The sequence below is a fragment of the Orbilia oligospora genome (assembly GCF_000225545.1).
Source record: "Orbilia oligospora ATCC 24927 unplaced genomic scaffold scaffold00079, whole genome shotgun sequence".
Classification (NCBI taxonomy): Eukaryota; Fungi; Ascomycota; class Orbiliomycetes; order Orbiliales; family Orbiliaceae; genus Orbilia; species Orbilia oligospora.
In genome coordinates, this window is record NW_011645636.1 from 166,157 (window position 1) to 178,918 (window position 12,762).

General features: G+C 46.9%; 4 protein-coding genes across 4 annotated transcripts; 1 reads left to right on the forward strand and 3 right to left on the reverse strand.

Annotated features, from left to right (window-relative positions):
• Window positions 1-387: 387 nt before the first annotated feature.
• Window positions 388-768, forward strand: AOL_s00079g63 (uncharacterized protein; the record flags this gene model as incomplete). Its single annotated transcript, XM_011123938.1, has 3 exons — window positions 388-446; window positions 513-615; window positions 694-768. The coding sequence occupies 3 exons, from the start codon at window positions 388-390 to the stop codon at window positions 766-768; spliced, it is 237 nt and encodes a 78-aa protein (XP_011122240.1).
• A 620-nt stretch (window positions 769-1,388) lies between these two features.
• AOL_s00079g64 (uncharacterized protein) lies at window positions 1,389-3,396 on the reverse strand (the record flags this gene model as incomplete). The annotated part of the gene is made up of 3 exons (XM_011123939.1): window positions 1,389-2,408; window positions 2,476-2,850; window positions 3,055-3,396. The coding sequence occupies 3 exons, from the start codon at window positions 3,394-3,396 to the stop codon at window positions 1,389-1,391; spliced, it is 1,737 nt and encodes a 578-aa protein (XP_011122241.1).
• Window positions 3,397-5,427: 2,031 nt separating this feature from the next.
• On the reverse strand, window positions 5,428-6,914 carry AOL_s00079g65 (uncharacterized protein; the record flags this gene model as incomplete). Its single annotated transcript, XM_011123940.1, has 4 exons — window positions 5,428-5,853; window positions 5,913-6,191; window positions 6,255-6,655; window positions 6,734-6,914. The coding sequence occupies 4 exons, from the start codon at window positions 6,912-6,914 to the stop codon at window positions 5,428-5,430; spliced, it is 1,287 nt and encodes a 428-aa protein (XP_011122242.1).
• Window positions 6,915-7,699: 785 nt separating this feature from the next.
• On the reverse strand, window positions 7,700-12,428 carry AOL_s00079g66 (uncharacterized protein; the record flags this gene model as incomplete). The annotated part of the gene is made up of 5 exons (XM_011123941.1): window positions 7,700-8,703; window positions 8,780-9,988; window positions 10,049-11,399; window positions 11,465-11,618; window positions 11,719-12,428. The coding sequence occupies 5 exons, from the start codon at window positions 12,426-12,428 to the stop codon at window positions 7,700-7,702; spliced, it is 4,428 nt and encodes a 1,475-aa protein (XP_011122243.1).
• Between the last annotated feature and the right edge of the window lie 334 nt (window positions 12,429-12,762).

Sequence of the window (12,762 nt, forward strand, 5' to 3'; positions counted from 1 at the left end):
TGGAGCTGGAATCTGCAACAATTGTCAACAACTTTACGAGGTTGACCACGGTGCTGGTGGACCGGTATCGATACCCACCTTGTTCATCATGCTTTGAGTAAGCTTTCAAATCACAGACCGCTGGCCATGCACGAAACCGGCTTTTAGTTAGAGTTCGTTAACGTATATAACTTTTCAATTCTTTGGCAATATCTTGCCTGTTATAACCATGGGCCGTGCTGATCATGAAGTCTATATAAACACCCCAAGCTTCTCTTTAACATCCTCTTGTAACCTTTATCTCAATCCTCCATAAGCATCCTGCCTTCTACAACCCTTTCTTTTAATTTAGGAGAAATATTCTAGTATCAGACCACTTTTTGTCCAATCTAAAGCAAATTACTCAAAATGCCTACCGACAATCAAGGAAACTCCTATCAACATACCGGCTCCGGCACCAATAGCCAGTGAGTTAACGCTTTAAACTAAAATTCTCACCGTTTTAGAATACTAAGCGCACACTGCGCGTGTAGGGGAAACCACTGGTGTAGCCGTGATTTTGGTAGCAGTGCCCCAAATTCGAACTCCTATCACTACTCGAACAGTAATGGTAGTTACTACTATAGTAACCCAAGTGTAAGTCTAACTGGATTGCGGAGTGGATCATATCAGAGGGGCAGCCTAGATCTAACGTCGAATTTAAATTTATGTCAGGGTTCAACTTATCACAACAATGGGCAAGGCGGGTCGACCTACACGCCATCCTCCGGCAATAGTGGAAAGAAATAAATACGAGTTGATAACGGGGGGTTAGTAAAATGGCTTTCTTGTTCTTCTTGTTCTTCTTGTTCTCCTTCTTCTCCCCTCCCCTTTACGGAGACTTAGAGGGTATCGGGATCTAGAGTAGAAAGAAATATAGGCGGAATCTTGTTCTTGTTAAGCCTCTGTGGCCAAATTTCCCTTTATACCGAGTAGTACAATATGTTTATTTATAAGCCCCGATTATCATCTGCTGTCGTAGGACGTTTGAACTGGCTTGACAATGGAAGTTTTCTTCTCCCAATTGCCAAGTCTTCCAAGCTTCTTCATATCGCGTATAAAAACATCGGTTGGTAACAGGACCGTCGAAAATTGGATTAAAGTAATATATGCCGCCAGAGCCTCGCGCTCGTCCGTAAGCCAGAAAATGAAAGAGAAAAAAAAAGAAACCCTTTATAACCCATATAGCGAGAGAATGTCCGGTTCCGGGGTAATTAGATGGAAAATTATTTACAGAGTAAAAGATAATTATATACTTAAGTATGTATAGAAAATTTCAGATGCCCACTTGAGAACGACCGACGCTAAAATGCTATAAATTAGTCCAGAATACTGAAAGCATCGTACAAAAACCCCCTACCCTAAACCAATCATGGTTTCTCAAAATTGAGGGTAAACTCCAGAGCAGAAGATAACGGGACTTTCTCGGTGTCCATCTTATCCTCCCATTTGCTAAATTCACAGGCTTCCCGTGGCCACCTCATTAAATGGGAATAAGCGTCACCGATCTCTCGACAAATAGCGCGGCACATGGCGTTCGGTCGACCCTGCAGCCACCAACATTGATCCAAGTCCAGGTGACACATAGCGGCATAATAATGCGCAAGAATTATAAGGGCCTTGGGGTCTTTTCTTTGAACTAGCTCAATATAGCGATCAGGTTGCATTGCCGGCCATGCCACAAGAGCGCAGGAAATGTTGGATGTCATGTCCATATGAATTGAATCCGGGGCGGTTCTGACGGCCTCTAATAGTGGCAATAGCGAAAGCAATACCTTCTGGTATATGATTGAACCGTGACACTCCCAATCAAAATTTTGTATATTGTCGGCTGCCACAAGGTCGAGACCGGATTGCCAGGGTCCGGATTCCGACTGCCATTTCTTCCGCAAGATTTCCATGATAAGATCTTTATCTTCATCGCTACAGTCCGTAGGAGGCTCCGAAATGAGATTTGTTCGATCAACTTCTGCGCCTTCTTCCTCTTGCAACATCTCGATAATCTCGAGACCGTCCAGCTCCACGTCTCGCGAGTCCATTGTTAAGGGCATGGATAGTAGTCCGCCGAATATACTGTCCGATTTCTTTCCCCACATTTCCTTCACGATATTCTTAACCCCGTTCATAAGAGGTAGGTACTCGTCCGTGGCAGCATCAATATCATGGTGGTCGTAAGCCGCACAAGAATGGAAAGCAAGCAGTGTGTTGGCCGCTATCAGGGCGTCGTAGTTCGCTGCCGTAACTCCCACGTCGGAGAGAGTAAGCCTCAGTGTACCGAGGGCATGCTGACGATGCTGAAGCTCGTGGATTCGGTGTTCTTTCTCGTTAGGTTCAAGAACAGCTAAATGGCGTGCCGAGAACATGAGAAGGGCGTGCATCAGGAAATTATGCTATCACCCGTTTTTGTTAGCAGAAGTCCAACGTCAGAAAACCAATACTGCCCACCCCTAAACCCACCTTGAAAGCAAGCTCGGCAGCATCTCTTCGCCAGAGAGTCGTATTAGGTCCCAATATTAACGTCTGGCTGGCATTCATCGTAAAGTTTTGCATCAGACGAAGATCCGGCATGCCCACTTGAACCGGTATCTGGTTGTACTTTGACATCCGGAATTCTAACGCCTTAGGAATGAATTTATAACCAAGGTCTATTGGCTTTAACGACTTCTCGAGCTTCTTTATGGCGACAGGAATAACGCCCCCATTCTTGCCTTTCCCATCTGAAACTACAAAAGGTTGTGCAAAGACGATCTCCGGCGCCGACGGTGGGGGAGGGTACTCGCATCGTAAGGAGCGTTTGAGACAGTTCTGGCATTCGGGCTTGTCTTCGTCACACTGGAAAATGAAAACAGCAACAGGATTAGCATTTCTCGAAGCACTCCCGAAAGCTTTGGTATTTGCGCAACTACACGAATGAATACAACGGCCTTATAGGGCTGACAGGTAGGGGGGCACCACGTCAAAATGGGGACGTGGCTAACCAATGCGAAATTCGCAAGCTTGGAGGGGTACATAGGTAAACGAGGGTATGCAGTTTACCTTGACGCGCCGCTCCTTGCAGCTGAAGCAGCCATTCTTCGATTTAATATGAGATTTACGGTGGCGGAATGCCTGCTTGCCTCGACCCTTCCTGATGCTTCCCGACGTGCCACCGCCCGAACTCTTCTCCGAACCGGTTGACTGCTTGCGAGCCGTGGTAGGCGTGGTGGATTCAACGTCGGGTTCTGGGCTATCTGAACTGGTGCTCTCGGCGACCTCCACAACGCGGGACGGCCCCGCGGAGGTGCTCGAGGAAGCTGGTGATTTCTGCCAGCTATATGGTGGTTGGGACTCGTCGTTCGGGGTAATGATGAAGTCTAACTGGATCCGATCCCGCGCCATGAGTGGATACCATTCGCATATACGAGGGCCACTCCCCTCTCAATCAAACAAAGACACAATCAACTAAGGGCGGTTATGCAAGATAGGCAAGCGATTTAAGGCCCTGCAGCAAAGGTCAGCGGGCCTGAGGGATGGGTGAGTGCCGTTGTTCCCAAGCGAAGCTTCTTCCGAGGAGTCTGGATCTGCACGAAGCGCGGTTGGGATCCTAGGCCCTGTAATGATTCCTTTTCGGTATACGCAATACGAAAGGGATAAAGGGGAAAAATACAAAATGTGGGAGAATTGCCTAGATGGTGGGTAGGTATGTATGTGCTTGGGGGAGTCAGGTGTACCAGTGTGGTGGAAACATGCGACAAGAAAGAGCTATGGAAAGATGATTCGTATTGGGGTTACGCTTCTGGTTATAACCTTTCGTTTAGCTCTCCTCTGCAGAGCTTGATGCAGGCCCTTAAAAGAAAGAGAGAGAAAAAACGGATACTCAAGGCAGAAGGATCGAGAGAAACACCGCTTAGGCCCGTGTCGTAAGGGGTGCAGCTAGGTATGTATGAGCTAACGGACGACGATATGTAAGTACCGACGAGGGGGTCCCCGATCTAGATAGATTCTGATTATATAATATGTCTAAGCTCTCGAGGAACTGGATGTAAGATGAAGGCATCAGACCCATGAAAAATGGAAGAAGAATAAGAAAATGAATAAAAAAGGAAAATTAAAAGATCTCGAAGAGGAAGAAGAAGCGAAAAGACAATGCAAAGAGGACCTGGCGGGAGGATAAATATAATATAGAATTGAGTAAGTACTTAGTTAGCCTCAACGTTATCCCCCCCAAATCCGGCTTTTAGAAGGAACCGTGAATGCGGCGAGCAAAAATTTAATACTGTTCACATTCGTTTCTTCGACGTGGTCTTATTGGGGCCTCGTCATCGAGATATTGTCCGAAAGACGCTTGTGAAAGAAGGACCCATTCCCAGGGGTGGAATTGTAAAAGAAGACGAGGGTTCCCCTCAAAACCGATTCGCTCGCGGAAATCCAGCCCGCTAATGTGCTGAACGCATGTGCCCGCTGCCTTCCCTCGTACTTGAATTCGAATTCGTTGCGTACGCAAGAAGGGCGAAGTATTTGCAGTCAGGCCTGCCAAGATGTTTCTCTTTCGTTAACCGTCGCCGGCTCCCTGGTTGTTCTTATTTTTGTTTCCCTGATTGTTAGGATCAGGCTAGTAGCGGCGCCGGGTAAAATATCAAGAGCCGGACCACCGAATGGGGTCAATATATTCCTGTGGGTTCCGGAATGTCGGGGTTTACAGACGCCTATCTGTAGGTACATGTGCATGTATGCTCAGTAAGGGTGGAGTCCCAAGTCCCGAGCGGCTGCTACCGAATCCAAGAAAGGGAAAGCGAGCGACTGTTGGTTGCTTTCTGGGATTCCATATTGATTGTATGTTAGTCGCAAATCAGTAGCTTCGAAATTAATTCCTAATCAAAAGTACCAGAAAGTTAACACACCGACCTCAGGAATAGCATGAACGGGTATATTGTAGTGTTATAGTATAGTATGTGGTATGATAGTACTATAGGTCTGGTTAATTGTAATTCGTTCTCACAGATCTGCAGAGTCAAGCCGCCCCCAATGCAATGCTGAAATGCGAAATCGCGATCCCCGTGCGCCTGCGGAGCCCACGGATCCGATTCCAGAATTTTTGCATGAAATGCACAGACGAATACACGGGTATCGCGCTGACAAAGATAAAATTACCAAGACAAGATTGGTGTTCCTAATTATAATCCCTTCCTTTTCCCCGCTGCATGCGGGTCTCGGTACATACGCAGAAAAGGAGACAACAGTCTCAGCTCGAAAAGTTTGTATTTTCAATTTATCTAGACACGGCCTCTATATTTCGAATTCCTTATACCCCACTCCTGAAAGAAATAGATACATACGTACAAACAAGCAAATATACAAATACACAATACTACCAAAGAACAATCCGAAAAGCAATCGCACCTTCTAGGAATGAACGTCCAGGGCTTCGGTTCACCTAAAAAGCATGTTGTCTCTCGCTGGGCCGACCCCCACGCTGCCTATCCGAGCCCCTATGAATTTCTCGATATATTCAATGTAGTCCTTCGCTTCCTTTGGAAGATCGTCGTAAGAAGTCAAATTGGCAATGCTCGAGGACCAGCCCGGTAATGTCTCGTAAACCGGCTCAATCTTCTTAAGGATTGACAGGTCAGGGGGGAATGCATCAATTTCAGTGCCATCTGGCAGTCGGTAGGCCACGGCAACCTTGATCTCTGGTAGATTGTCTAGAATGTCGAGTTTCGTGAGATTGATGCTGGTGTAGTGGTTCACCATCATGGAGTGTTTGAGAACTACGAGATCCAACCATCCACATCTTCTCTTTCTACCCGTTGTCACCCCAACCTCCCGGCCAACGTTTTGAAGGTGTTCGCCGATTTCCTTGAAAAGGTTTATTAGTTAACGACTTCAATGGGAGCTGTTCTTTCGCCATGACTTACGTTGAGCTGCTCTGTAGGGAACGGACCACCCCCCACCCTAGTGGTATAGGCCTTCACGACACCGGTGATTTCTCGGATCTTAAATGGCGAAATGGCCAATCCGGTGAAGACACCACCAATACCGGTGTTAGAGCTTGTGACGTATGGGTATGTGCCATAGTCGAGATCCAACATCAGGGCATTTGCACCCTCGACGAGAATTCGCTTGTTCTCCAGTTGTCGCTCGTTCATCCAGGGGATCGCATTGACAACGTAGGGTTTTACGACGGGAGCAATATCCTACGGCCGGCGATTGACTTGTTAGTTTAGCATCCCCGGATCTCATGCGACAATCATATCTACCTTGAAATAAGCAAGTTCTTTCTCCTCGTCATAGCTATCCAACAGCGCCCCAAATCTTTGTTTCAGGCCGGCAACAAGCGCTCGGAATCGCTTTTCGAACTGGTCCCATTTGTCCAAGTCCAGCTCTTCAATTCTCAATCCGCTCCTGGAAGCCTTGGAGGAGTAGGTTGGGCCGATACCCTTCCTTGTGGTGCCGACATTAGATTTACCTAGAGCAACTTCCTCGAGACCATCGACGGTTTGATGAAGGTCCAACACGATATGAGCACGGCTGGAGATGAAAATTCGGCCAGTGGTATCGAGGCCCTTGTTTTGAGCAGCAGCTAGCTCCGAGAAAAAGGACGGAATGTGAATGACGACACCAGAACCAATGAGGTTTTCGCACTTGGGATTTACGAGACCTAAATGATCCGATCAGTCCTCGTTACCTTTGAGACCCAATTGATTTTATTCCCAAGGGGAGGGAGGGAGGGAGTTACCTGACGGCAAAATGTGGAAGTCATATGCAACGCCGTTGGCCACGATGGTATGGCCCGCATTATTTCCTCCCTGACATCGAGCAACGACATCAGCCTTGTCGCAGAGAATGTCGACAAGCTTTCCTTTGCCCTCGTCGCCCCATTGAGCACCGAGGACAACGGTAACACCTTGTTCGGCCATGTTTGTGTTTTTGCTTTGAGAACCAGCTGCAGAAAGAACTTCAGTAGATCGGTTGTACAGCGATGGAGGGCAGCGATTGAGTTATAAAAGGTCGGCAGGCGCCCGTTACGGTAATAAAAAAATACCTGCCAGCCCCTCCAACATGCAACATAAATAACCCCGCTACACTATTAGCAACAATTGCTATACTCCGGTTAACTACTTCAGTACTCAAGTAAGTACTTAGGTAAATACTTACCTAAGTACCTGTATGGTATATGCAAACCAATAAATTGCTCACCGGAAATGATCCAATCGAGAGGATTCCGATGCAATGAGCTGCGTGTTCGCACCTCGCCGATATCGCATGGTTAAAATTTTTTTATGCAACACGGCGTAAGCTGGAATTCAGGGTGTTCCCGCTGGTCTGTTTAACTTCGCTGCGGGTTCACGTCATGGTGTTTCTGATGCAGATGCCGTACGCCCGGTACTGACTTACCTACTATTCCGCCGGATCCAGTCAGGATCCAGTCAGTCTAGCCAGTGCCGGTGTGCCACCGCCGTGGCATCTGCTGACATCTGCTGTGCATTGGCACCGTTGGTTACAACATCCAACACAACACGCCACACACGACGGACTTGGCCTTGGTGATATATATTAGTTGATGTGATATCCTTATAACAAATACACCTGCTGCGCTGGGTACTAAGGACCTATCTAATAAGAAGAAATACATTATGCCTGATGAAATAATACGTAATTAAAATTTCTGTCTGAAACAGCCGGCAAAACCAAGGAAGACCAGCTAGTCATCCTCATCTCTTTCGAAATTGGAACCAGATTCAGGGAGCTGAGGAGCTGGCTTCTTGGCCAACATATCTTCCAACGACAATTTATCGAAAGTAACCATAGGAGGAAGCCCTGCTCCCCAAGAATTCCCTTCCGTATCCTCTATCTCATTTTTTTGTTCCTCCTTAGCCTTCCCTTCGTTGTTATCCCTTTTATCTTTCACTATTACCCGATTGGTACCCTTTCGTTTCTCCCCCCCATTGGCTTTTGGCTTCCCAGAACCCTGAGGCCCTCCCCAGAACCTCCTTCTGTACGGTAAAGCATGTTCAGGTCTTGGCTCTTTACAAAAGCCTGTGTCTGGATCCCTTATGAAGACGCCTTGACTCATTGCGATCTTCCCCAGGAGCTCGTCATGAACCCACGGAAAAGATATTAGAGGCATTGGCTCTCCATTCTCCACCGCCCGAGTATATTCTTCGTTGGTGATTTGATAAATAGCGGCCACGAAGCGGCCCAACGTATATTCGTCCTCAGTTCGAATTTCCACCCTTATTTCCTGATCAAAGCGGTCCATCAGCCCGTCTCGCATCTCTTTCATATCCTCATGAAACTTGTAATCACTCCCTATTAATGCATGGCTAAGGGCAAAGGTCGACCAGATCTCAAATTCAGTCTTAATATCATTCTGTGCCATGAGTCTTCGGATCGCTGCGTCATATTTGGCCTTCAGGTCTCGGGCCATATTGAGGTGTTTTTCATTGATGTCGTTGAACGCCGTAAGGATACGACCATCAAATTTGAGGTCCTTAGCACATTCTTCCGGACGAAATGCGACCTTCTCGACAGCATCGTAAAGTTGCCCGAGGATCTCTGAGGAAACATAAAACCTTTTCTTCGTCCCTATGTGCTTTTCGAAGAAATGGGGCCAGTCCCTGATTCGTAGCTCCTTTCGCATTTTCGCATCAACCCCAGTCTTTGGAAAATCCACCGCAAGGGAATGCAACCCCGCCAACTCTACGCCTTAAAACAGGAAAATGTTCGATTAGGACAAAGCTTCGATCATTTGAGGTTAATTTTTCGAAATGGGGGATCTTACATTCTTGCGAAAAGACTCCGGCTGGCAATCGATCGGCGGTTGCTAGGTGAGCATTCGCAATGGTTCCTAGAGTGTCGTTTTTCATATACCTTACAAAAAACTTTCTGATATCTTCGAGTGTGACATTTCCACTTTTCGCTTCCACAGGCTTTGGAGGCGTGTAGTCCATAGGCGATTCATTCACTTTGGGAGGAATAAAAGTCCCATCCCAAATAACGATGTAGTCGTCACCGTCAAGGTCGCCACCGGAGCACATGTTTGCAATTGGCTTATCGCCGGTTTGTGGAAACACAACCACGTTTCTAAGATGCCTAAGGTCTGGGCAGTCAACAGCGTTGACAACTCGAAGATCTCCAGGGTGTAGTGATGGATTTCTGGCGAGGAGACAAGGCCCCTGGATGATTTTATAGTGGCCCTTGTTTTCATAGTCCGGAATTTGTACGAATATTTCAGGAAGTAGATCACATCGCAATGCTTCTCCATTGGCCCGTGACTTTTTTAGTTCCTCATGTTCTTTGTCGAAATGCCCTTTCAAAATTCCTGTCTCATCAACCACCCCTAATAAGAAACAACCATTCTCAATAGTGATGCGGGCTTTTTCTTTTAACATCTTGATGGACCATGCCCTCCAGAGGTGGAGGAGGCATTGAACGAAGGGCTCTTGTGAAGTCATAAATCCATCACTAAGTAATCCGGCGATCTGGATGGTTCCTCCGTTGGCGTCAACGTTTTTCATTAATATTTTGCGAGCCGCCTCCTTATCTTCCATTGCAAGGTTGAGATCTCTCAACTGGCTGTGGAGTTTGTCGAGGAATACCGTGTCTTCCAATCCCAGGTCTGAAAGAACTTGGATGAGCTGCCGATTCAATGTAGCAACTGAAAAATCTGAATATCTGATAATCTCAAGGGAATTGTGGTCCGCGTCGAATTTACGTTGACTTGGTCTGATACAAACCTGAAATCCGGCTTCACCCGTCTCGACCTTCTTGATATTGGGGTCTACTACAAGGACCCCTTTGCAACCGCCAAGTCGAAATTGAAAAGCACAAGGTAATGGTGATTCTCGAGGGATCCGATATTCGGCGGCAATTAGCTGTGCGGCTGACGAGGAAATCGTTCCGCAGCCATCTGTAAAACAGAATCCATTCCTCTCTACATCGGGGATTGTGATGTCCTTAACCTTGAAGCCATTCATCGCACGAGTAGTTGCTAACATCTTGACGTTAATATAGAAAAAACCAAGAGCCTTCAGAAAGAGCGGCAACTAACAGAAACACTGTCCATAACGAGCTGAGAACTTTGCAACCACCTTGATCTTCTCAAATTTCCCCATCCATTTCCTGATATCATCACATGTCAAATCAGGACCATCAGCAAAGAAGTAGGCGCCATGTTGGCGTAGTTGTGAATTTCCAAAGGCAAGGAACTGGAAGTGGCGATCGCCAATCTTGATGCCATTATTCAATGCCTTCGAAACGCGAGTAAAAAGTTCGTGCGAGGTATCGAGCTCGGTAGCGGATATCTTGCCGTGAAGTTTTTCATCTGTGAACTGGACCCTGAGAAATCGATCTTTGTGGTTGAAAAAGTGTCGTATTACCCTGTAGGAGGTTTCGACGACGGGGTTCGCGTAGTAAATCATGGTTGGGGTGATAGTAGCCTTCCTTGTTTCAACACAATACTTCGGAATCTGGGCTGTGGATCTCCTCTCCGGCTTTATATCCAAAATCTCCATTGGGTCGTAATAACGTTTACCAGAATCAACGACGGTTTCGAGTATTCTAACCGCCAGGTTCGGCTCACGCTCCTCAATTGCAATAAGCTCGTCGATGAACTCCTTCGAAACGTTGTATTCCGAAACGCAACCTTGAGAAATGCATGCTTCCAGCTGGTATCGCAAAGGGTATGTAAGAGATGCCCAGTTGTAATCGTCCAACATGTGCCCAAGATAGCTTCCCTCCGAGAGGGGCGTAGGACGATCAATTACATCCCAAACTGGCAGATTTTTATCCTCGCTCAGTTTAAAATCTGACATATGCTTCATGGGGATGTTGAAGTCCTTGAGCGCCCGGATCATATGATTGAAGTCATCGGCTAGGGAACTCCCTTGTCCAAATGTCAATCTGTATGTTGTCCAACGTCCGATGTCAATAGTGGGTTTCTTTTTGCGTATGGCCAAAGGCTCCATTCTGAATTCCTCGCTGTTTTCGACAATATCCGTTTGACGAAACCAGGTATTCCATTCTGACCAGTGAGGGTTGTCGGTCTTGTGCGAGAGGCTAAAGTCGAATAGTTGTCGCCAAACGTGGGGAGGGTACTGTAATGGGATCAGAATTGAACGAGAACCCCCATTTTGGTTGTCGGGCGTAGCTTCATATAGACTCTGCAATGCGACGAATGGAATTCTCATTCGGTATTTCGGTTGGCGTTTTTTGCCTCCACCGGAAGCATCGAATCTCAAACCAAACCGAATGTCGAGCTGTTTTCTTGAGAGGTCGACTTGGAAGAGGATATCAAGCGGCTTTCTCCAAACTCCCCTTTCAGATGCTTCTACAGCATACATTGACATCATGGTCGTTTCCTGGATCATGAAGCCGAAGTCCAACCTTTGGACAGGGAGTTCCTATATACAATTGTTAAACCACACTCACGTAACTAAAATATACTCAAAATGAAATGGTATCGTACAAATGATTCAGGGAACCGAAGAGCTCTGTTGACGGGGCTTTCGATTGTTAGGGTGTCCCGAGGATGTTCTAAGTGAAGCCTCACAAGATGTGGTTCTCCTCCTTTTATTGTTATTTCGGACCTTCCAGTAGGAAGACTCCCTTTAGGAGGGGGACTTGTACAGAACTCGTTAGTACCTGCCCAACATATACATATTTCTAGGAGAACGGTGTGTAAACCCGGGGGAAAATCCCTAGTTCATCTCAAATGCTTACCGAAATCTGATGGTTGCACCCTTAAGAGGAGGCTCGTCAAACCACTTAGGCCCTCTTCTACCTTTCTGTTTATCGTCTTCCCAAATTTCCACATCTTCGATGTTCCCATAGCGGGAGAAGCAAGAATAGAGTTCAAGTGTGGTAATATTGGACGGAAGATCATATATTTTGAGCTTTTGATCCGGTTTGGTTCTCCTTTCGGCGAATAGTAGATATGATTCATCATCTTCATCAGCTGGACTGGTTAACGGGATACTTGGATGTCCTGGAGCGTCGGAAATGCTCTTATCTAGAGCTTGGTAGGGAGAATCTCCAAGCTCGGATTCTCGTTCCTGAAAGACCACACTAGGCATGTTTTCGGACAGGCGAGTGTCTGGCTGTTCCAAGTTGGGATTGGAAGGGCGTGCACCCTTTAGCCGAGCTCTGCGTATTACCTTGAATCTACCGGCAGCAGGTGGTCTTTCTTGTGGACGTCGTGAATACGAATGGATGGAGGATGAAGACGAAGACGAAGAAGAAAACGAAGAGGTTGAAGAGGTTGAAGCAGTAGTGCAGATGGAAGGGGCGGGTGATGGAGATAAAGATGGGATTTGAGAAGGTGGAAAGCTAGCTTCATCTATAGGAGGGGAGCTAAAAAGGGAAGAAAAAGAAGTGGGGGGAGTTGGAGGGGAAGAAGAAGAGGAAGAAAAATAAGGAGGGGGCGGCGCCATTGTTGCTGGAGTTTTTGGGTGGCACTGAGCGCGTAGCCCGCGGCCATCACAAAAGGCACCCACTCCACTAGCCTAGTTAGACTTCAAAGAAAATAACAGGCAGCTGCAGCACCTTCAAGTATCCGGGCACTCGATAAGGACACAAAGACCGATTCTTGATTACTACAGAATAATGAGCCTGTAGAAGTATAGGATCCGCAGAAGGGACTTTTATTGATGCCTGAACGACAGTGTCTCGAGAGGTTACGACTGGGACAAGTTACTGCCGCCTGTGTCTGCATGAACTGTTCAGACCTCGCGTCTCCTTACAAAAACTCTGACTCCTTGATACTCC